The 25,819-nt window shown below is 36.8% G+C and overlaps 2 protein-coding genes across 4 annotated transcripts in view; one reads left to right on the top strand and one right to left on the bottom strand.

The window, feature by feature from the left end:
* Positions 1-1,647: 1,647 nt before the first annotated feature.
* Depdc4 (DEP domain containing 4) lies at positions 1,648-23,389 on the bottom strand. Its single transcript, XM_077799040.1, is given in 11 exon segments — positions 1,648-1,685; positions 2,191-2,330; positions 7,449-7,525; positions 11,093-11,220; positions 11,223-11,305; positions 12,389-12,560; positions 20,124-20,210; positions 20,213-20,258; positions 20,260-20,354; positions 20,357-20,408; positions 23,288-23,389. Coding segments are annotated over 11 exon segments (1,020 nt in total).
* Positions 23,390-23,799: 410 nt separating this feature from the next.
* Positions 23,800-25,819, top strand: part of Scyl2 (SCY1 like pseudokinase 2) — a 62,369-nt gene continuing 60,349 nt past the window's right edge. For 2 of the 3 annotated variants that reach the window (XM_026397623.2, XM_026397607.2), the window contains exon 1: positions 23,800-24,049. The gene's annotated coding sequence lies outside the window, so the exon portion shown is untranslated. Of the gene's footprint in view, positions 24,050-24,081; positions 24,445-25,819 lie in introns of those variants that run through there. The other variant, XM_026397615.2, reaches the window with a different exon arrangement.

Here is a 25,819-nt window from a genome sequence, read left to right as displayed (position 1 = left end):
TTTTTTTTAAAGAGTTACAGAGAGAGAAAGAGAGAGAGAGAGAATTTTTTAATATTTATTTTTTAGTTCTCGGCGGACACAACATCTTTGTTTGTATGTGGTGCTGAGGATCGAACCCGGGCTGCACGCATGCCAGGCGAGCGTGCTACCACTTGAGCCACATCCCCAGCCCATTAAATTTCTTTTTTAAATGGGAAGAAACAGAAGTAATCTAGCTTAATGCTCTTATTTTAAAATGTAAATATTTAAGCTAGGCAGGGTGGCATACACCTGTAATTCCGGTAGCACAGGAGGCTGAGGCAGGAGGACTGCAAGTTCAAAGCCAGCCTCAGCAAATTAGTAAGACCCTGTCTCAAAATACAAAATAAAAAGTTGGGGGTGTAGCTCAGTGTAAAACAAATCTGAATATTATGTCTTAATTGTTTATCCATAAGGTTTGGAAAATTGCTGGGCATGGTGGCTTATATCCTTAATCCCAGTGATTCCAGAAGCTGAGGCAGGAGGATCTCAAATATTTGAGGCCAGCCTCAGTAATTTAGCAAGGCCCTAAGCAACTTAGCAAAACACTGTCTCAAAATTAACAATGAAAAGACTGGGTACTAAGCAAGTGCTCTACTACTGAACTACACACCCACCTATTTTAAGTATTTTGGGGTTTTAAATTTGTAGTCTCTTTAATCTTCTTTATATATCTTTCCCCTATTTCTATTGGATTTCAAGTGACTTGAGTTATATAGCAGCCTAACACAGTAGCTTAAAAATAATATCTTAATGAAAGTTAAGAGTGCAGGTTTTCTTTAGAAGGCTCATGAATGAAATGTTCTCCTGTGAGAAAAAAATTCTAAGGAAATTAACTATACTAAATCCCTAATAATAGTAATTAAAAAAAACTGGGATTAAATCCAGAGCCACTCTACCACTGAGCTACATCACATCACCAGTCCTTTTTTAAAAAAAAAAAAATATTTTTTTTTAGTTATAGATGGACACAATACCTTTATTTTATTTGTTTATTTTTTTATATGGTGCTGAGGATCGAACCCAGTGCTTCACGTATGCTAGGAAAGTGTTCTACCACTGAGCCACAACCCCAGCCCTCACCTTCCCTTTTTATCTTTTATTTAGAGACAGGGTCTCCCTAAGTTACCAAGACTGGCCTTGAACTTGCAGTCCTCCTGCCTTAGCCTCCTGAATCACTGAGATTACAGGTGTGCACCACAGCACACTGCTAATAGTACCTTTAGCAAGCAATTTTAGCAACATAATAATTAAGTGAGGGGCTGGGGATGTGGCTCAAGCGGTAGCGCGCTCGCCTGGCATGCGTGCGGCCCGGGTTCGATCCTCAGCACCACAAACAAACAAAGATGTTGTGTCCGCCAAGAACTAAAAATAAATAAATATTAAAAAAAATAATAATAATTAAGTGAAAGAGCATACATGAAGACTAACTTGTATTCCTTTTAAAAGTTAAAAATTAACATTAATAACATGTTTTATAATGTTAAAATTATTGACATTTTAAACATGTAATCATGTTTAAATACTTACAGCTACTCTTTGTCTGCAATGTAAGTATGGCAATTTGAAAAAACCAACAGAGAACTGTTGATATTTACAAATTACTTGTATTTTGTTGAACCAGAAATGTTAATTTAAAGCTTCTGGATGGTGTTTTTTTTTTTTTTGCAGGGAGTGGGTACTGGGGATTGAATCCAGAGGCGCTTTACCATTGAGCCACATCCCCAGCCTATAACATATATATATATATATATATATACACACACACACATACATATATACATTATAGATGGACACAATAATTTTATCTTATTTATTTTCATGTGGTGCTGAGAATCAAACCCAGTGCCTCACACATGCTAGGCAAGTGCTCTACCACTGAGCTATAACTTCAGCCCCATCCCCAGCCCTTTTTATTTTTTTTATTTTTGAGTCAGGGTCTTGGTAAGGTGCTTAGGGCCTAAGTTGCAAGGCTGGCTTTGAACTTGTGATCCTCTTATCTCAGTCTCCTGAGCTGCTAAGATTACCGGTGTGAGCCACCATGCTGGCTATTTGTATTTTTTTTTTTAATATCTTTATTTTATGTGGTGCTGAGGATTGAACCCAGTACCTCATGCTTGTGAGGCAAGCAGTCTATCACTGAGCTACAACCCCAGCCCTGGATGGTGTTTTTAATTAATTTGTTTGTTTGTTTCAAAGAGATGCTGGAGTTACTATTAACTTCAAGAGCCATCTGGTGAAGCTATTTAATTGATCTTATCTTTAGTTTTTCAAACTCCTTGTTTGTCATGGGCTGACGAAATGTGAAACCTTAAGAAAAAAGTTAAAGTTGGAGAAGCGGGTTTAAAAAATGACAACTAAAATGTACTTATCCAAATTGGTCTTAGACTGCACTTATTTTTTTTTCAAAGTGTAGTAATAATACCTATGCTCATACTTTCTTTGCTCCAGAATGATAGTACTGTTTCTTTACAAAATGGTCTATACTTAAGCAAAACATACTCTTTCTTACTTTATATACTTTTTAAAAAATTTCATCTTGAAAATAATTCCCAAGTAGAAGAGAAGAATCTACAGTTCTAGTTGAAAGAGGTACACATAAAGAATTAAAGTGACATGGTTAATAAACTAGAGGCATGTTCAAACCACAAAGAATCCGAATTCTTTTGCACTGCTTTCTGAGCTGTGTTGACCCATGGTCAACAGTCACTCTCCCTATGCTGATAAAGAAAACTCAGCCTCCTCACACACCAAAGCAGTTCTCAACTAGGCATCCTAAAGCCTGTTAATACCAGTTTTTTGTTTTGTTTTGTATACCATATTTATTTTCACCATAACAGTCTTTACCTAAACACACCTATTGTAATACCTTGGAATGACAATACTCTGAAAAGTTAAACCCCTGTAATCAACTCTATTGAAAATCTACCAACTTAAAATAATAATAGCTGACAGTGAATGCTTATCATGTGCCAAGATTTCATTAATTTTTTCATTAAATATTCATTACTCTAAGATGTAAATATGTAGGCATTATCATCCATACCTTACAGTAAAGAAAAGTTTAGACCAATGACTAGCAAGTTGTTGAACTGGGATCTGAAACCAGGTCTGTCACCTTGCAGGACTTGCGGTCTTTAATATGATGCTTTACTGTCTTTAGTTCTATCAATGCCTTATAATCTCAGAACATAAAACCTTGATGTGCCACTTTTCTTTGTATCTCTTCTTTCTCATTCAATTCAGACATATGTCTCATTAACGTGTCTTCAATTCTCTTGTATTCTTATCCTTCTGTAACAACACCTGACAAAGCAAAACGGAATCTCCTGATCAATATGCTAAGCCACCTATTCTGGTTCCATTTTCAAGTAAATAATTGCTGCTGAGAAAAATCTTCTGTCTGATTGGCACCAATAAATTTGTAATCTCCTACTTAATCCGGATACTCAGAATTACTCATCAATCCATGTATAAGTCTTTTCTCAATTCCTTTTCTATCTATTCCAATCCTTCCTCTAACCACGTAATCCTTCCTCTAACCATCCCCTTCTCATGTCATCCTTCAATGCTTTCCCCCAATCCTCTCAGGAGACTATATCGCAACTATGTTGTATAGAATATGGCAACATAGTCTCCTCCTACTTCTTCAAGGAAGATGGAGTCAGCACTTAATGATCTCTCTCAACTTCCTATCCTTGGACATACTTATTCATTTACATCTACATACACTACCACCTTTATTCCAATATCGCTCCTCCTGTTCTAGGAAAACACTTGATCTCATGCCCTTGAACTCACTTCCTTCTGCCTCTTCCAGGACCTGGCTCCGTCAGCCATCTCTTTTTTCCTTCAATGTCCCCTTTCTTCTGATTCCTTCCTCCAGCAGAACAATATTTTAAAATCTCTCCCTTGTCCTAGCATTGCCTCAGTTATTGCCCAGTTCCTCTCTTTCTCGTATACCTACTCTTCATGGTCCATTCATTCCTGTTTATCTCACTGCAACCTGACTTTTGCCTCTCCAGCTCCTAAAACAGCTTTTACTAATTGGCTCCAGATAGTCAGTGGCAGTTCTGATCACCAGCTACATAGGATCCTCCATCCTAAAATGTTTCATTTCCTTGACTTTATGGACATAACTTCTCATTCTCTTAGCATTTCTTCTCTGTCATTCGTAGGTTTCTCTTTGCTCTCACTTTGACTATTGGTGTCCCTTAAAATTTTATCCTTGGACCTCTTATTTTACTTAATGGACAATAGATGACCTCAATTTCCACCCACAGGTCCGTGACTTCCAGTTATTTATTTTTAGCGTATATCTCTCCCTTGAACTTCAAAATTGTACATCAAGTTGCCCTTCTGAAAATCTTAACCAGAATGTCCCACACATATAAATCAAAAGCCCCAAACACATTTAATCATCTCCCTAAACATGTTCTCTTTCTCTATTTTTCTCCCTGAATTGTCACCTGACTTAAAAACCTAAGTGTTTGTTTGTTTGTTTATTGAAACAAAGTCCTTGCTTTGTTTCAAAAATTTGTGAGTCAGCTTTCCTCCTAACCCCCAGCTGGAATCAAGTACTCCCCATTTTACCTCCTGAATAGTTCTCAAACCTGTCCCCTCCTCTTCATCTCTTGCCTCTGCCACAGTAACAGGCCCACATCACTTCTCACTGGCAGTAGGAGATCTCCTAAGACTTCCTCCACTCCCACTGTCAAGCCATTCTCCACATGGCTGCTAGCATGCTCTATCTAAATATAATCTGGTCATATCGCTTTCTTAAAAATAACTTTCAATACCTCCTTGACTGCCTAATGGGTTCCTTGGTTGCCAAATGAGACCCATTCATGAGCTCTCTCTTTCTAGTTTCACTTCCTGCCAGCCCTTAGCTGTAGTTCCTTCTGCTTACCTAGTTTTGTTCACATTATTCCTTCTGTCTGGCACATGCTCTTCTTCACTTCTTTGGCTTAGCTAACTCTTCCTAATTCTTTAAGGCATTATCCCTTCCACAACCAGAGTCTAAATCCCTCAAACTAGATCAGATAATTCTCTTCCAGGCTTCCATAACCTCCTCTGACTTGAATATATCCCTAAATCATATACACTATACATATTTTTTCAGTGCTGGGATCAAACCCAGGGTATTAAGCATGCTAGGCAAGTGCTTTACCATTGAGCTATATCCCCAACCCTATTCCTATTGTATTTTATGATTGTTTTACATGGCTGTCTCTCATTTATTTTTTCACTTAATTTATTGGACAAACATTAATTGAACATCTATGTGGCAATCACTCTGAACATTAGAATGTGAGTAAATTGGAAGCAGGACCTACCTTTTTAAAAAAATATTTGGTGTTTGACAAATATAGATATTAAAAATGTTTAGTGAATGAATGAATGAATAAATGAATGGGTAAATCCTAGATATCAGAAATATTGTGAATCAACACAAGCATTTTAAGTAATAAGTTTCAGTATAGGGGAAAAGAGCATACAACATACAGCACAGAGATCATTTAAAATTTTAAAGAGTCAACAATATTTTATAATGATATAATGTGATTTACTGAATAAGAGATAAACATCAAAAAGCGATAAAACAGCCAGCATGGTGACACATGCCGGTAATCTCAGCAGCTGGGGAGAAGGATAGCAAGATGGAGGCCAGCCTCAGCAACTCAGTGAGACCCTATCTCAAAATCAAAAATAAAAAAATAAAAAGGGGCTGGATGTGGCTCAGTGTTATTGCTCCTGGGTTCAATCCCTGGGGGGGGGGAGAGAGAGAGAGAGAGAGAGAGAGAGAGAGAGAGAGAGAGAGAGAGAGAGAGAGAAACAGTTAAGCTATTTAGGGAAATATATAATCAGCCGACTCTCCACTTCCTCAGTGCTTGTTAAGCAAAGCACTTACATTCATTATCGTCTTTTAAAAAGCATACCATTGAATGGAAATAAATATTAAAATGCTTATAGTTCTTCCATTTTCCTCAAAAGAAAAAAATGAATGTAAAAATCGGATGTAGGAATGGCAATTTAAATTTATTAGGAAATTAGTCAAATAAAAAAATCAAATTAACCCCCAAAAGATTCCAGATGTTAGTTTCATAATACTTCCTGAACATCACTGTTTAATTGCATCAAATAGGATATATGTGACAACATTCCTGTTGCCATATGCCTTGTGTTCAAAGGAGGAAATGATAAAAAATGGCATTGGCTGAGAAATTCTAAGTAATAAAAGCAAATGAATTTGTGACCTCCTCTGTGAATGTTTTTTTTCAAAAATTAATAATGTCTTTGAATCTTATATTTTTAGGGAAAATGTTACTTGGTTTTAATGTATTAATGATATAAATATTAAATACTTAACAACTATACTATGAAATAGTACATATACATATGTATTTTTATATATGCAGTATATATAAAGTAGTATAGTATTGTTCCCATTTTTTAAGTAAGAAAACAGACACAAAGGGGTTATTAAAATAGCTTGTTTGGACCCTTTGGCTTTAGTGTCCACAATATATCTATTATGCTATTAGACTCCCACATGAAAATCTTGGGAAATTTGTATTGAAAAATATTTTGAAGTTTTATTGGTATTAAAAAAAAATCTGGGGGGGGCTGGAGCTGTGGTTCAGTGATAGAGTGCTTGCCTGGCATGTGTGAGGCACTGGGTTCAATCCTCAAATCCACATAAAAATAAAACAAATATATATATATTTGTTTTATTTTTTATATATGTATATATATATATATATATATATATATATATATATATAGAGAGAGAGAGAGAGAGAGAGAGAGAGAGAGAGAGAAAAGTTTTAAAAATTCTAAGTTAAGGATCCAGATCAGTAGAATAACCTTACATTGTAATTACGTGGTCCATATGTATACAGTGGCTATAAACATTAGAACATTTTCTTAAAATAGTTAATACTTCTTTTCCAATTTTGCTTTCCCCATAAGACTTTGTGTTTTGAAAAGAATCATGGAGTCTACTTAACTGGGTCCGGGGTGGTTAGGCTCCTTCACTATAAAATTTGATCCTTTCCCTACAAAGGAAGGGGGCAGGGCTGAGAGAATAAAAAAAGAAGAAGAAAAAGAAAAAGAATCACAGAGTTGGAGAAAGAGACAACAGTTCAGGAGAAAGAAGCAGGCATGGGAGGATAACTGAAGGGGAGATAAGAATCAGGAGCAGCAATGATAAAGTTTTCACCTTCTTAGAAGAAAGGTAATCAAAGGGCTTCCAAAAACAACCACGTAGAGAAAAACTTGCCCTGGGGATATTAAAAAATAACCTTAATATCACCACTTTTATAACATTATATATTTATTGCATATTCATTTTTGGCATCTTTTTCAACATACTTACCAACAACAGATACTTAATAATAAAGAAGGAAAAAAGTCTGAATCAATACCTGGATATGGCATCTGAATCTTCTCCATGTGGAAGCTTCTGAAGTTTCTTATCAACCAGATCCAATGAAATAACTGGTGTCTACATAAAAACGGGGATTCCCAAATACTTAATGTGATTTTTTCCCTAGCTAAGAATTCAACATAGAAAAAAAAAATCTTTATTTTCAACCAATGGTAGAGTAAGAGGAAACTACAGATGGGAAGAGGGGGTGGTGATAGAAGGCCTCTGAATTACTTGAACATTTTTTTTTGCATTCTTAAAATATAATTTACTGTGTTCATGTATTTGCTATATGTGAAACTAGCTTAGTGAAATGTTATCATCATTAGTGAAATGTTCGCCTATAATAAAAATGATTTGTACTTCCATAATAGCACTTGTCTAAATAACCTTACATTGTAATTACATGGTCCATATATATATACAGTGGCTCTGAACATCAAAACATTTTCTTAAAATAGTTAATTCTTCTTTTCCAATTTTGGTTTCCTCAAAGGTAATCCCAGACTACAACACATATCTAGCAAAATAATCCCTCAGCTAATATTGTTACAGAGGGCATACCCCAGCTCTTCCAGGGTTGAAGCTCATATACAGACAGCCCTTCATCATAGCTCCCAGGTGGCTACTTGTCTGGCCACTTTCTAGTCATGAAGCTGTCCCCATTATTTCATCATGTCACTCAAAAAAAAAAAAAACTGAGTGATTGCTATGAGCTAGGTGCTATTTCAGGTGACAAGTAAGTAGATCAAATTCTTAAAGTTATAGTCTCAATGGACAGAATGACAATTTAAAAAATATATTGGGCCAGATGTGGCTAAGCAAAGGAGGCAGACCACTCTTTTAGATAATTAGGGCTTCCATTTTTTTAATACATTTTTTTAGTTGTAGATGGACACAATATCTTTATTTACTTTTATGTGGTGCTGAGGATCAAACCCAATGCCTCAAGCATGAAGGGCAAGTGCTCTACCACTGAGCCACAACCCCAGCCCATAGGGCTTCCATCTTTCTGAGGGGTAATATTTTGAGCAGAGATCTGAACAGCTGTGAATAAATAAGCCCAGGAAGATTTGGAAGACCAATGTTCCAGACACTAGACAGCCCAGATAAAGTCCTATAACAGAAACAAGCTTAGCATGCTTGAGAACCTCTATATAAATACTCTTAATTCAGCCTCCCTGAAATACCTCAGCCTCTTATCTCTGGAAACCAGTCATCAGAGCCTTTTTCCCTGCTTCCTGGATCCTACACCCCCTCCTCCTCCAGCCCAAGTTAAGTTCCTTTTCTCCCTTTGTGGTCTGCTACAAAATTTTAACTAATATGTTTTTTTATGACATTACTACTTGTAACATGAGTGGGAGGTGGGAAAATGAAAAAAAATGCTTTCCAACTTCTGTGACATATGAAGGAAAGAAGGAAATTCATTTAGAGGAGAAGGATAAGAGTGGTAAAGAAGAAGAAGGAGAGGAAATGTTCTTTCTAAATTCCTAATTGGAATCTGGGACCCACTCTGCAGGTAAATTATATATGAAAATTTTGGTTAATGGGAGACTCTATTACATACTTAGGATTACCTTTTTCACTTAAGTAATGAAAGCTTCATTTATTTTTTGACAGAACTGCTACATAATTTGAATGAGTATATTTCTTTATAATTTTTAAGCAAAAAAAAAAAATGGAAGGAGCAATTCTATATAGAAACAGGATTCATTGCAGTATATTTGAACCTGGACATGGCATAATTTGGTAGATTTAATTCCTAAGTACTTCCCCATGCCATTCCTTTCTCCTTCCCTCTAAATCCCGAAATTCTTTATAGATGTTAAGGAGAAATAACACCACTGAAAGTACTGTCTGGTACTGAAAATAGTAGTGAGGCTAAAAGCAATTTTTTTTTTCTAGAATGTTTTAAAGTATATTAAGAATCTAACCGGGGCTGGGGTTGTGGCTCAGCGGTAGAGCGCTCACCTCGCATGTGCAAGACCCTGGGTTCGATCCTCAGCACCTCATAAAAAAAAAATAAAATAAAAAACAAGTGAAATAAAGGTGTTCTGTCCAACTACAATTAAAAAATAAATATTTTTTAAAAAGAATCTAACCATATTTTACTGGCTCTACTGCTGCCCTCTTTTTTAAGTCATCACATCTCTTTCTCATATTATTTCAGTCTCCTAAAAGGTGTTCTTACTTTTGCCCTTGCTCCTCTATAATCTATTCTCAACACAAAAGCCAGAGTTATCTTTATAAATGTTAGTCAAATCTTACCACTGCTTTGCTCAAACTCTCCAATAATCTTCTGTCTTATTCCAAAGAGAACCAGCCTCCATTAGCCTGTGAGGGCCTTAACTGTGATCTGTGTACCCATCACCACATCTCTCATCTCATCTTATATCTCTCCCCTCTATTCACCATTTTGTTGCTGTTCTGAACACCAAGGTGTGCATTATACCATGGCCCCTCCTCTGGAAGCCATTCTCCCAGCCCAAACACACTCCTTATCTCCCCAACTGATATACCTAGCCTAGTTAACTCATTAGATCAGAAGCCAGCTTGTCACAAGTTATGAAGGATTCATGTCTGTTTTCTGTAAAAATATCAGGATGTCTATATGGCCTGGCCATTAGTTGATGTTGTAAAGCTGATTGGAATGCCTGCCCATGCCCTGAACTCACCCATGTCCGGTTTTCCCTGACCATATAAAAACCCTTTCCTAAACCTTAGTGACGCCTCATAAATTCTGGCCTTCCCTGGCCAGATAACGACCCTCTCTGAGTCTCTAAGATCTCCATAAATTCTGATGCCAGGGCCAGCAAAAATGTAAACTTGTGTTATGCTCCTCAGAGTGTTGTTATCTGTAACCCCCCCCCTTTGTGTAACTTTTTGGGCTATAAAACTTGGCCAAAAAGAAGCCTCTGGGCTGTCCTTGGCTCCCACGATTATGATGGACAAGGCAGCCCGGCCGGTCGAAATAATAAACTTGCTTTAATTTGATTTTAATTGGAGTCAGTGGTCTTCTCTTGCGTTGTGGTCTAACACAACCACTTGGTTGGCTCTCTTTACCCTTCCAGTTTTTGCTCAGATTTCTTTCTCTAAGTGAGTCCAAACTTGGCCATCAGGTTTAATACTGAAAACACCTGCCCATCCCTGTCCTATCCTCTCCGTAAATCCCTTTAACCTGCTCTTTATTTCCTATGGTATTTTCATCTTCTACCAAACTATATGACTTGATGATTTATTTGTATATAACTTAGTTTGTCTTTCTCCTCTTGGATATAAGCTCCCCAAGGTCTTGGATCTTTGTGTTTTGTTTGCTGATATATTTTAAGCACTTAGAACAGTGTATAGTAACAGCATATAGAACAGCATATAGTAACACACAAGAAATGGGTTGAATAAATTAATCATTATACTTGCAAATACTGAAACTGTTTTAAGTTAGTTTCCTTCTTCTTAGCAAGTGTGGGGAGACAGTATTCCTTCAGATTTTGCACATTATAAGTACTCAGTAAATTGCTTATTTTTAAAAAAATTTTTTTTTGTTGTGCATAAAACAATATCTTTGTTTATTTATTTATGTGGTGCTGAGGATTGAACCCAGTGCCTCACACATGCAAGGCAAGAGCTCTATCACTGAGCCACAACTGTTATTGCAACTTTTGTCATCTGTTTTTTTTTTTACAACTTGTAGGCATCAGATTCTGATGCAATAGCCATAAAAGTAGGTAGCCATTGTAATTCTTCTCGAATGTTGGGCAACAACAATGTTAGAATTGTATTGCTTCTGTTCTTTTCTCATTTTCTGTTATGTGTGTTACAAGACAACAAAATATGGGAGAAAAATTGGAGAGCAGAGTACTTAATAGTAGATTAAAACGCTATGGTGCTAGTGATTTAGGAGGCTTGAGGCCCGAGGATCTCAAGTTGAAGGCCAGCCTTAGAAATTTAGTGAGACCCAAAGAAATTTAGTGAGATCCTGTCTCAAAATTAAAAATAAAAAGTGCTGGGGATGTAGCTCAATGGTAAAGTGCCCCTGGGTTCAAACCCAAGTATTTAAAAAAAATGCTATGGTGCTACATTTGATTCACATTTTTAAAAAAAACATTTTCTTAGTTGTTGATTGATGTTCCTTTATTTTATTTTGCTTATTTATATGTGGTGCTGGGAATTGAACGCAGTGCCTCACGTGTACAAGGCAAGCACTCTACCGCTGAGCTACAACTCCAGTCCCTGATTCACATTTTTTAAATAGCTTTATTTTGTTTATTTAGGTTTTTTTTTTTTTTTTTTTTTTTTTTTTTTTTTATGTGATGCTGGGGAGCGAACCCAGTGCCTCCTCACGCGTGCTAGGCAAGCGCTCTACCACTGAACCACAACTCCAGCCCTGATTTACATTTTTTTCACTTAAAAATTTTTATATTATAAAACATTTCAAATACACAGGAAATTATATAATATGCAGTGTAATTACTCCTAGCATTATCAAAGAGTGTTGTGTGTGCAACATGAAATTATATGGCTACACACATAGCTAAAAAGTCACATAATGTCATTTAACTTTTATTTTGCTAAAGGGTCACCAAATTAATACATCAGAAATTAGTATCTCTAGGTACTTCGGTTCTTTAATTCTTATACTACCTAAATAAAAATACATGTTTCTTATAACATCTCTGTGATACTGTACCTTAGATATGTCCTACACTATGTTAGTTGCTTTTGCTAGTACAGTTACAAGGCAGGCACTAGAAATGAAATGAAAAGAAAAAGATTCCAGGAAGTACCTTGATACCATAAAAGAAAAATCATTAAAATGTAATTATCATATAATACACATTTTCTATTTCAGATTATATATTTTTAAATGTTTTGTTATGCAAAATTACAGTTAAAGCATCCTCTCTTACCTAAAAGTTGAAAAATTCCTAAACATATATCAACATATTCATCAAATTAATAGGCAATCTCTCTCTCTCTTGATTATAATATTTAACCATGCCAGTAAAGAGTGTCTCTTTCGGAATAGTCAATCTTGGCTCATCATTTCTGCTTTGAATTAACTGCTGCCTAACTGTAAATATGAACTGGTCAGGGAAATATTCCAAACATACAACTGTTGTATTAAGTCAGTTAACAATTGTAAAGGGAAAATGCAAAACACAATAAATTGATGGTTAACATTTGCATTTAACTAAAGCACTGTTTGATAAAACACAATAAAATCTAGTTTATTTTTTAACCCAAAGAAGTAAATTTTTTTGAGAGAATTCTTTCAATAAATTTTGCTGTAGAAATGAAGGACTGAATGTGTGTTTGTGTGTGGGAATGGATCTTTTCCTCACCAAATACCATCACACTTTGTGTACCTTTATATTCTAGAAGTTAAAACAAATATTTTGGCCACCTTTTTATTATTTCTAATTTTGTTAAGCGTTCATCTGTTCCATTCCATTAGTGGTTCCCTTTCTGTTTCCTGTCCAATAAGGAGATGCATATTGTTTTATTATTATTTGAAACTAAGACATAGGTTGAATATCCTTTTTTGAAAGTGTTTGGAATCAGAATACTTCATATTGGGGGAGTTTTTCAGATTTGGGGATATTTGCATAGATTATTAGCATGTTGTCAAGCTCAAGACTCCAAAGTTTCAGAGTTTGGAACACTGCAGATTTTCAATTAGGTATTCTCAACATGTAACAAATATTTCCCCAAACCGGATGCACTGTTTATTCTACAACACATTGTTTTCCCTTTATTACCTTCCTACCCCAATAAGATAAGAAATTTAGGATCCTATTACTCCTCCCAACACACATCCCTCAGACACTCCTTTGGAAGGCCTTTAATCCCCCCTTCACATCTGCTGCTCTCCCAAATCTGCCCTCCTATTGCAGAGACAGGTTGCTATTTACTATAATTTCCCTTAATGGTATATCACCCTTTTTATTTTATTTTATGTTTGGTACTGGAGATTAAACTCAGAGGCACTTAACCACTGAGCCACATCCCCAACCCTTTTTAAAATATTTTATTTAGAGATAGGGCCTTGTTAAGTTGCGGAGGCTGGCTTTGAACTTGTAAGTCCTCCTGCTTAGCTTCCCTAGCTGCTGTGATTAGAGGTGAGTGCCACCATACCTGGCCCCTTCTTTTTTACTTCTTAACTTTTACTCATTCCCACACATTATTACCACATCCACTTGAGATTTGTGTGTGTGTGTGTGTGTGTGTGTGTGTGTGTGTGCAGGTGTGCATACAAAATGGGAGATAAGGGAAAACATAGGCGAGAGCAAAGATCAAGGTGTGTTGCCTACTAATGTTTATTTCCTATATTGGGGTTCTTGTTATTCTTTGTAGTCTCATTAAAGTATTTCCTCAAACATTTTCTTAGGATAGGGTTCTTGAGTGATAAACTATTTTTTTTCTTGTGGGTGCTAGGGTTTCTTGTGCATTCTAAGCAAGCACTCTTATCTCGACATACATCCCCAGACCTATATGAATTCCTGATAATTCTTAAATATCCTTCCTTCATCCCTTCTCTTCTTTGTATTAAAGAATGGTGTCTCTTGCCTAATATGTGTGATTCATTATCTTTTAGATCCAAGCATTGCAGGTGAAGAAACTATTGACAGTGATTACTTTTCTCCTATAGATAACCTGCCCTTTATGCCTAGAAGGCAGATGGACTGCTGAAAATTTCCTGCAAAGGCACCTAAATAAATCCTGTTTCTTCTTCAAAAAACTTGGAATGGAACCACCATTTGACCCCCTTATCCCATTCCTTGGCATATACCCAAAGGACTTAAAATCAGCATACTGTAATGACATGGCCACATCCATGTTTATAGAGGCTCAATTCACAATAGCTAAACTATGGAGCCAACCTAGGTGCCTTTCACCAGATGAATGGATAAAGAAATTGTATATATACACAATGGAATATTTACTCAGCCATAAAGAAGAATGAAATGATGGCATTTGCCCGTAAATGGATGGAACTGGAAACTATCATACTAAGTGAAATAAACCAATCCCCCAAAACCAAAGGTCGAGCCGGGCACAGTGGCACATGCCTGTAATCCCTGTGGCTCAGAGGCTGAGGCAGGAGGATTAAGAGTTCAAAATCAGCTTCAGCAAAAGCTGATTGATTGGTGACACATGCCTATAATCCCAGCAATTTAGAGACTGAGGCAGAAGGATCACAAGTTTGAAAACAGCCCTAGAAATTTAGCAAGATCCTCAGCAAAACAAGACCCTTTCTCAAAATAATATATATATATATATATATATATATATATATATATATATATATATTTTTTTTTTTTTTTTAAAGGTCTGGGGATGTAGTTCAGTGGTACAGTGCCACTGGATTCTATCCTCAGTTAAAACAACAACAACAACAAAATGCAGTATTAGGTTAATCTTAACTTGGGTTTCTGGTCATTCCTATTGTTAATTAAATTTTTCATCACCCTAGCTACCAGATCATAATTAATGTTTTACCTTTCAATTAAACAAAATTATTATTTTTTTTTTTAAAGAGAGAGTGAGAAAGGAGAGAGAGAGAGAGAGAGAGAGAGAGGATTTTTAATATTTATTTTTTAGTTCTCGGCGGACACAACATCTTTGTTGGTATGTGGTGCTGAGGATCGAACCCGGGCCACACGCATGCCAGACGAGCGCGCTACCGCTGAGCCACATCTCCAGCCCCTAAACAAAATTATAAAAGCAATAACTATAGAAAATCTCTCGAAGAGCTCCCATGTCAGTGCCCTATGGACTATTTGGCCCATAGTCATGATTTTTTTGGATATAAAAGTACTTTGAAAAAAATTAACTTGTATTGAATTGGGAGATTTCATGTGAGATTCTAGTTTTAAGTGTCTTTTTTCTAAATCATAAAATCTCATAGTATTGAGCCTGAATTAATGGCAACCAAAAGCATGTGGTACAGATTAAGGCCACCCCATTTTGACTGGCATTTATTTCCACTTCACTACAAGCCCCACCACTCTCTATTGTATCCTAAGGACTGAAACTGTATTAGCTTCTAGTTTCATAGTATTTTCCAGTTATAGGTAATAACCTATTTCCCAGTGCTTATCTGTCTTAAGTAGGAAAAGGAAAAATAACTTGAAAGGGCCATTTTTTTTCAAGAAAAAATACAGTATTTTCCTACATATCTGATAATTAATTATTGGTTCTCTGATTTGCCTAGATCCTAAGGGCATCTGGCTTGCTACTTCTCAATTACTGGTCAACTATAAGGTAAATTAACATTTTTTAGTGCATACTTGAGATCATGAGTAGCCTCTAATCAGCTGGGCAGTAACCACCTTTGGGCAGGGCACTGAACCAGGTGCAAAGAAAAGATACATAGTAAATAGTGGGCATTACATAGCTACACCCTAAGTAAGGAGGCAAGGTTACCACATATGAAAAGAGTGAAGCAACATCTTACTAAGTCATCAATTAGTACAAATAGATATGAAATTGCCTGAAAGTAGAAAATGAATTCAATTATAAGAACACTGAACATTCATTCAACAAATATTTATTGAGACCTATTTTGGGTTAGGCATTGTTCTAGATGGCAGGGATATAGAGATAACCAAAACAGGCAACTATAAAATGAGAACAGAATGCCATGATAAAGGAAATACTGAGAATTTAAGTGTGCTTTTAGATATCAATGGGAAGGTTGGAGGATAAATTTAAAGCTATTTTCTAATAAATAAAACCAAACAAAAATATAAAAGATGGTGGACAATCAGAAAAAAAATTACAAGAACTGGAGAACTAGTTAAGAAGATCCAATATCTAAATAGGAGATTAGAATTAAAATAGAGAATAATTGGAGGAAATGGAGAAAATCATCAAACATAATCCAAGAAAATTTCTAGATTGAAACAGTCCAGTGGATGAAAACATATTTACCTTAGAACACATTACTTTTGAATTTCAGGAAGCTTGGGATGGGGAAGAGACCCTTTGAGCTTCAGGAGTGGAGGTGGGGAAAAGATCACATTTAAAAATCACTAATCAGGGGCTGTAGTTGTGGCTCAGTGGTAGGGCGCTTGCCTATCATGTCTGAGGGACTGGGTTTGATCCTCATCACCACATAAAAATAAATAAGTAGTATAAAAGTATTGTGTCCATATACAACCAAAAAAATTTTTTTTAAATCCCTAATCAAAATGGCTTTAGACTTATTAACACCAACCCAAGAAGCAAGAAGATAATGGGAAAATGTACTAAAAATTCTGTGGAAATCATTTCCAACCTAGAATTCCAACTGTCAATCAAATAAGAGACTGGAATAAAGAAATTTTCAGAAATACAGATAAAAAATTATCTTCTGTATATCCTTTTTTTTTTTTTTGTGAAACTGCTAGAGAATGTATGCCACCAAAATGAGGAGTAAACAATAGAAAGACACAGAAGATAGGAAGTAAGAGATCCAAGAGAGAGAGACAAAGGTTATGTTTGCTCTGAAGAGAGAAACTGTGCATCAAACATAGCAGGTGACCAGTACAAAATGAAACACATCAGAAATCCAGTGGAAAGAGAATTTACCCCAAGAAGATGAAATTGACAAAATATGTTACATACCCGAATATTCCAATTGGTGTTTTAAATGTGGGAATTTGGAGCTGAAAATATATGTGAATATAAAACAACTAAGCAAAACAGAAAACAAAAAATTATTTGTTCTATGAAAAACAAAATGTTGAGGTTGGGGCTATGGCTCAGTGATAGAGTGCTTGCCTCGAGCGTGCAAGGCCCTGGGTTCAATCCTCAGAACCCACATAAAAATAAATAAATAAATAAAGTTATATACATAAAATGTTGTAAAAGAAAAGGAAGGAATCACAGCTTTCTTGCTCTATGGCTAAAATAATGTGAACAGAGTTTATTTTTCCAAAGCGATTTTCTAATTATATCAGGAAGATGGGGGGGGGCGGTGAAGAGTGTTTCTGAGAGAGAGGAAAGGAAGAAAAAAGACCCAAATTCCTATTTTCCTTTGTAGAAAATTAACATATATGCCTAAAACATAAAATTCATGAAGTAGCAATATAAGTATATTATTTAGAGATGAGTTTTAATTGGCTGCCTCTGAGGAGGAGGGAATGGGTAAGAGATCAAGGGTGAAGAACTGCTATTATTTATTTATTTATTTTTGGAATGAAACTTGCCAGGCTATTTGAATGCTTTACATTATGTGGAACTATAACAAAAATGTTTAATAAAGCACAGTAAGGTGCCAGTTTTCATTCCCTTCTGTGTTCTTTCTTTTTTGTTAAATGTGATCTTTCTGATTCTTGGTTTCCTCACCTAAAATTGGGGTTTCACCCATCACTTTACATGTCTACTGCAAGATTATAGATAAATATAAAATGCGTAACACACTGCTTAGCTCAGAAAAAAGGTCAATAAGTAGAAATATTAATCCTTTCCTAATAAATTATATCCAAGTTTACTTAGGAATTTCTAAAGGTATCTCATGCCCTCAAGGGAAATCGATGGGAAAAGTTATCTATTTTATTTTTTAGTGGTGCTGGGTAGTGAACCCAGGATCTTGCATATGCTAGGCAAGCCTTCCACCACTGAGCTACATGTTCAGCCCCAAAACTGTACTTTTGTTGCCTCCCCTTCTGCTTGTCTTCTAAATATTAGTTTTCCTAGAGTTTTCTTCTAGGAACTCTTCTCACTCTATATCCTTTCTTTGTGCACTCTGTATTTTTTCCTTATCATACCTATCTTAAATCTCGTTGATAAACAAAGCCTCTCCAGGGCACATATAAAGCTTGTCTTACTTCTGTCATGATTTGACTAAATGGAATGAAGTGGGTAACCATTAAGGTGTCTGTATCCCTTCTGACTATCCTAACTATGGAGCTCCTCTTTCCATTACTGGTGGCATTATAAAAAGGAAAACACAAGTAAATGAAGTAAATAATAAAGAGGAGTGGAACAACAGGTAGCCTAAGTTGGTTTGAGAAAGAGAAAGAACAGAGATGTCTTGGAGGTATTTATACAATGGACAAACGATATACTCATAAGATGGTCTTGGATTACAAATAATAAGGACTGGTAGAACGACTCTGTTTTCTCTGGTAGCACATATGACAGCACTTCCAGGTAATCTTGTTATGATCACTGTGAAAAATAAACTGTGTGTCGTAGAATCTATGTTGCTTCATCTGTCTTTTCTGATGCAATTGTTATGTAGGAGAAAACTTTTACAGGCAAGAGAAGCAGAGTCAACACATAAACACAGTAATGTTATTATATCTAAAAGGTCAGTTTTGGGAAACAGTAAAATATTAGTGGTTGCCAGGGATTAGAGGGAAGGGAGGAATGAGTAGGAGAAGAGGAGTTTTAGGGCCATGAAACTATTTTGTGTGACATTATAATAATGGATACATGTCATCATACATTGGTTTTAAAATATGGAATTTACAACATCAAGAGTGAACCCTAATGTGAACCATGGACCTTAGGTGATAATAATGTGTCAGTGTAGATTCACTGATTTTAACAAGTGTACCACGGTAGTGCAGCATGCTGATAGTGGGAGGTTGTGTGTGAGTAGTACAAGGGTGGATGGGACCTCTGTGTACTTTTCACTCGAATTTTGCGGTGAAACTAAACTGGTTTTAAAGTTTATTTATTTATTTTTTTAAAAAAGAAGTCAGTTCTTTCTTTACAAAATTCTGAAAAAAAAATAGTACAAACTGAAGTTACCTTCTTTTGAAAGCTAGGGAACAGATTTGTTAACTGAGATATCTGAAGATAGAGCTGAATTCACACTCATTGCATGAATTTTTCCAATGATTTCCAACCTCATGTGCTAGAAGATGTGAAATAGTTTATATCTTTCATCTGTTAAAACAATGTGCACATTTTCAATACAAACAAGATCAAAATTTCAAATATACATTTTAATTAATTATTAAATTTATTTATAGGTTTCCTATTTCCAAAAAGCAGCTTACAAAAAAAGATACAAATAATAATTTAGTAAAATACCACCAAAAGAGGACAAATTAGGATTCTAAATACAAAGAAAGCATATATGCTAATTCTAAGGTTAACATCCTTGCTATAATAAGAATAGAAGACTTCAGCTCTGAGTTTCCAGGGAAACTTGACCTTTATTATAAAGACTTTCATATATCTTTCTTTCTTGTTGTAGATGGACACAATACCTTTGTTTTATTTATTTATTTATTTTTATGTGGTGCTGAATTTTGAATCCAGTGCCTTAAATGTGATAGGCAAGCGCTCTACTACTAAGCCTCAACCCCAGCACTATTTTTCAAAATTAGAAAGTGTATCCATTCTTCAGAGGACATGAAGTTTTTTTTTCCCTAGTATAAAATCTGAAAAATTTATGTGATGATGTCCTCCTAAACAGCTTTACAGCATAAGCAGAAGTAGTTGAGTTTTTATCTGGCTATTTCTTTCATTACTTATATGTAAAAAAAAAAAGAAACCAACAAAATATAACATTCAGTTTTAGCTCAGTGAAGACGCTTTGCCAAGCTCTAACCACAATATTTTACAGTGTCTTAGTTGGCACTAACCACAAATGAAAAGGATGTTTTGTTTTTATTTAATCTCTTGACCCATTCGCATCATCCTATTTTCTTTTGCAAGAAACAAAATAATTTACTTTCTAGAAACCTATAAAGACTACTGTTGGAATCTTCAGATTCTAATTCCTTTTCAATTTTGAATAATTTCATTCCTATTGACTCGCTCTATGGTTCATAAGTATCTGGCAAAGATGAGAGATATCATTGCTACTTTAGGCACACATTTTGTGTAAGATGATTTAATACTACATCAACAGCAGCAAAACAAGTAAAGCAATCTTTGAATGTTTATAAGTGCTGCCTCCTTGTTTGATTTCTATGTGGATATGAAGGGAGTGAATAATATTCGTGTAGCTGAGTAGCTTAAAAAAACCCCAGAGAATCCTGGAAAAAATATGTTTCTGACAAATTAATTAAATTAATTTGGTATTGGGCATTGAACTCAGGGATGCTCTACCCCTAGCCTAAGCCCCTTTATATTTTTTATTCTGAGACAGGGTCTCACTAGATTTTCTAAGTTGGCCTCAAACTTGTGATCCTCCTGCTTCGGTCTCTCAGGTGTGCAGCACCACACATGATCCTAACAAATTTAAATTACTCAAAAAGAAGTTTTTCAGTTTTAACAACTTAGTTTTTTTTTTTTGTGGGGGCGGGTCCTGGGGATTGAATTCAGGGGCACTCAACTACTGAGCCATATCCCCAGCCCTATTTTGTATTTATTTAGAGACAGGGTCTCACTGAGTTTCTTAGAACCTTGATTTTGCTGAAGCTGGCTTTGAACTTGCAATCCTCCTGCCTCAGCCTCCCAAGCTGCTAGGATTACAGGCGTGTACCACCATGCCCAGCTAACAACTTAAGTTTTTATCTAAATTAATTTTTTATGGCATATCTGCTGCTAATGGCTTTAAGTTTCATCTCCCATTTTACGCAAACTACAATGTATTAACTAAAGTTTCACCACATTCATCTGTCAATAATGAGTAAATCTAGGAACTTAATTTAATGACATGAAATATATTATTGTGTAAGCTAATGTAAATGAATACAGTATTTTTTGTCTTTATTTATTTATAAATATTTATTTTTTTAGGTATAGGTGGACACAATATCTTTATTTTATTTTTATGTGGTGCTGAGGATTGAACCCAGTATCTCACACGTGTGAGGCAGGCACTCTACCATTGAGCTACAGCCCTAGCCTGCTAATATACTTTTAACATTAAATGATTAGCTACTAACTATACCTTGAAGAACATTACTTTAGAATACATTTAAAAGGAATGCAGATACATTCAAGTCTTGAATATTATGGAGCTGTGGTCTCACCAGGGGCTTTGCTTTTTCTTCTTTTTGCCTTTTTGACCAATGACAAGCTGTTTCTCAAAGAGAACCTGGGGCAAGGAACTGAATAAAATCAATTTGTCAACTTTATTTGTTTATTTATTTTGGTACCTGAGATTGAACCCAGGGGTACTTAAGTAACCACTGAGCCACATCCCTAGCCCTTTTAAATATTTTATTTAGAGACAGGTATGGCTGAGTTGCTTAAGGCCTGCTTAAGTTGTTAAAATGGACCTTGAACACATGATCCTCCTGTCTCAACCTCCTGAGCCTTTGGGGTTATAGGTTTGCACCACCATGCCCAGCTCTCTGTCTCTTTTTTCCTACATACATGACAGTCAAGTATATTCTGATATATTATACATATATGGAATATAACTTGTTCTAATTAGGATCCTGGTCTTGTGGTTATACATGAATACTGGTGGAGTATTCATATATGAACATAGGAAAGCTATGTCTGATTCATTCTTCTATCTTCTGTCAATTATTCTTGTTTTAAAAAATTGCTAAGAAATGTCGAGAGCTGTGGTGCATGCCTGTAAGCCCCGGCTCCAGAGGCTAAGACAGGAGGATAGCAAGTGCAAAGCCTGCTGCAGCAATGGCAAGGTGCTAATAAGCAACTCAGTGAAACCCTGTCTCTAAATAAAATACAAAATAGGTCTGGGGATGTGGCTCAGTGGTTGAGTGCTCCTGAGTTCAACCTCGGTACCCCCCCCAAAAAAAATTGCTGAGAAATAATGAAAACCTGTAAATTAAAATGTCCATCACCAGAAAAATAATTAAATAAATTATGGCATAGCCTTACTATTGAATAGTAGGATGAAACAAAACTAAGTTTATGTCAGGAAAAGACCTCATTAAATATGAAAAAAAAACCCAAAACAAAATAAAACAAAAATCATGAACTAAGCAGAATAATTTCTAAACTATGATCCTATAACCTACACACAAATAGAAAGATCTGGAAGGATAATCTTCAAACTAGTAACTTTAGGGTAATGGTATTGTAATGTAGTTGATGAAAGTGGTTGTTCACTTTTCTGAAATTTTATGATGTGCATATGTAATTTTTATTTTTTAATTAATTGAAGACTGTAAAAACTGTTTATTGGGATATAATTCATATAGCACAAAAATTCTTTCTTTTTTTTTTTTTTTTTTTTGCAATGGTGGGTATAAAATCTGGGCCATGAACGTGAAGCACTCTACCACTGAGATAACCCCCAGCCCAAATTACCCTTTTGCTGTGTATGATCCAGTGTTTTCTAGTAGATTCACAACATTATACAATCATTATTATTATCTAATTCCAGATTATTTCATTACTATGAGAGATACAGTTAGCAGTCATTCCCCATTCTTCCCTACCCCAGTAAAATTTTAATTGAAAAATCTTAAGAAAGAAAAAGAATAAATTGAAATAATTGGAACATTGTTCCTAGATATTTTTTGGGATTCAATCTAATAATTTAAGCTCTCCTCTCCCTTGACTAACTGGAAACAGTATGCTTGGTCTTACAAAGTAATGTTTATGACAATATGAGAGAAATAAAATTTCATCATCTTCAAATTATTTTTGTCAAGGAAGTCGTCCCTCTGTTCATCCTAGGAAGCTTGGTCAGGAGAGGCAGAGGTCAGAGGGAGAGTGGTACCCAATGACTTGCAGGAGAAAGGGAGGTTATTTCTCTGAGCTTTTGTTCCTTAAAGAAATCTGGGAAAGAACTGAATGAAACTAATCATTTTGTCTGTAAGATGTTCTTGTTTAAAAAGTCTGTTGAGACATAACAAAAAACTGTAAGTAATCTACCTCTCTTTTATTAAATAAGTAGGCAAGATACTGAAGCGTAGCTTAGGGAACAGCAGCATTGCTGTCATTTGGAAATCAGAAACACAGAACATCCGACCCTTCTACTGAATCAGAATCTGCATTCAAAAAGGTTTCCAGGTAATTCATATGCATGTTTGAGAAGCGCTGCTTTTCTGGACCCTCCAAGAGCATTTTACGAAAATAACCTCGAAAAGGATAAGTCTGGGGTCTGGGTCCTAGGCTTGGGAAGGCAGGTAGCCCAGGAAGGGGCGGGTCTAGGAAAGGGGAGGAATCCCAGAACCTGGTCTCTGCTCCCCTTACCTGCTTGCTATCCGCTACTATCACTGTACATTTGGCTAGGATGTATGGGACTACATGTCCTGCCAGTCTTCCTTTTCCGGCATTAGCCACCTTTAAGGCTCACGAAACTCGGCCGGCTCCGCCTGGGCCCAGAGGACTACCGAACCGCGGAGTTAAAATTACCGCCGTAATCTTGTGCACCTGCTCCTCCTCCGGTTCTATAGCACCGCCCCCACCTGACTCTTGGGGCGGAGGGAAGCCCAGGTCCCGCCCCTTCCGATACAACCGGAAGTGACGTCATGCCCGGCCCGGCAGGTCTTTCGGTCTTCTTTCCCCTCCCATACTCTTCTTCCCCGGTCCCTTCCCTCCCTTCCCCCTTTCCTCCTCCCGCTGCAGCCTTTATGGCCACTGGGTTGGCGGAGACTATGGAGTAAGCGGACGGCAGCGGCCAGTCGCGGAGGCCGAGCAGGAATAGCCAGAGCGCCTCTAGGGAGGGCGGGGGGAACGCGCCCCAGCACCGCCCCTCCCGGGCGGAGAGCCGAGAGCTGAGAGGTAAGTGCCCGGCTGCGGGCACCGGGCGAGCTCCCTCTATGGTCGGTCGCGCTCTCACCTGGGCCTCCAGTGGGAGAAAAGGGAATGGGGAAGGACCCGTGCGCGGGTTAGGCCACCAGGGGCCACCGTGCTGGTGACTGTTGCCTAGTGACGGGCTGCAGGCCGCGCCGGCCGGGCGGTGGGCGCCTAAGAGAAGACTGGCTGGGGTAGCGGCAACCTGGAGGGAGCGGATCCGAGAGGCCCGAGTCCGCCGAAGAGGCCTTAAGGCTACGGGTGACTCGGGATCGGAGTGGTCTCTCGGGAGGGAGAGTCTTCCGCGCCAGCGCGGGAGCTCCGGTTTCTGTGGTGGAGATCTTGGTACCCTTTTGGGAAACAGGACACTACTCCGGAACTGGGTGAGACAGCTCCCCTCTGTTCTGAGGTCCGGCTCCTGTAACCTGGGTCACCTACCAGGGCCTTACTCTCCCGGTGTCCTTCTCTGACAGTATCCTGTAGTTCTTGAATGGATGGTTATTGTGTGTGAGGTGGGTGGGGCAGATGTTTTCTTAAGACTAAAACCCACCCGGTCGGTGGTTTCTGAACTTTTGTTTTTCTAAGTGAGAGAAAAAGATGAAGATTTAGACCTATAAAGCTTGCAAAACTTCTTGGGATTCTACCGCATATCTGTGATGAGTAATTAAACATCCACTGTTATCAAATCTACTTCTCTATAGGCTTGATGAGCCGCCAGAGTCACTGGACTTTAAAGTGCCATGTCAGTAGTGACTTAAAAGTTGCCAGCTAATATTTTTTGACCATCAAATTCAGGAACTGTTTGTATGATGACACTTAAAAAATGTTAGTTTCAGGAACTATTTGTATGATGACACTTAAAAAGTGTTAGTTTCAGGAACTATTTGTATGATGACACTTAAGTGTTAGTTTTCTAAATTGCGTGTCTCTGTTCTGAAAAATTGATAGTTTAACCAAAATACTTCAAACTAGCCTGACATAAAACCTACTCATGTTCTGGTGGCTTGAAAGTCACGTTTTTTTTTTTTATTTATTTTTTTAGTTCTCGGTGGACACAACATCTTTGTTTGTATGTGGTGCTGAGGATCGAACCCGGGCCGCACGCATGCCAGGCGAGCGCGCTACCGCTTGAGCCACATCCCCAGCCCTGAAAGTCACGTTTTTGAATATTCCTTTTGGACTTTGCAAGCCTTTTTCTTCTTTTCTTTTTAAAATATTTTTTTTAGCTGCAGATGGACACAATACCTTTATTTTATTTGTTTATTTTTGTGTGGCGTGGGGGATCAAACCCGAGCCACAACCCCTTCCTGAGATGTGTGTAAAGGAATGGAACTGAAAGTAAGATATGGGTCTTCATTCTGTTCAGATCTACTTTACACTTGCAGAAACCTATATTTTTGTCTCTAAGATTGATAAACACCCCCCAAAATAAATACAGGCACCTTGTTCTTCCATATAATGAAATATTTCTATACAAATCAACTCTATATTTGAGAATAAAAAACTCAGATTCACATTTGAAATTCATGATCTGCCCCTTCAAGAAAAAACAATAAGTCCATTTGTTGTGTTTCCAACCCATTATATAGGAGTTGATTTTTGATATTTCTTTTCTCATGTCTCATAGTCTCTCATGAAATCCTGTTTATTTTGTCACTTTAGTACCTCTTGATTCAAGAGAGATCTTCAACTCTCATTTTCTAGTTTCAGCCACCATTATCATCTCTCCTCTGAGCTGCTTTATTAGCTTCCTGCATC

Source organism: Urocitellus parryii, chromosome 5 (assembly GCF_045843805.1).
Source record: "Urocitellus parryii isolate mUroPar1 chromosome 5, mUroPar1.hap1, whole genome shotgun sequence".
Taxonomy (NCBI): domain Eukaryota; kingdom Metazoa; phylum Chordata; class Mammalia; order Rodentia; family Sciuridae; genus Urocitellus; species Urocitellus parryii.
Note: the sequence above shows the minus strand (reverse complement) of the source record. Positions and strands in the feature narration are given on the sequence as shown.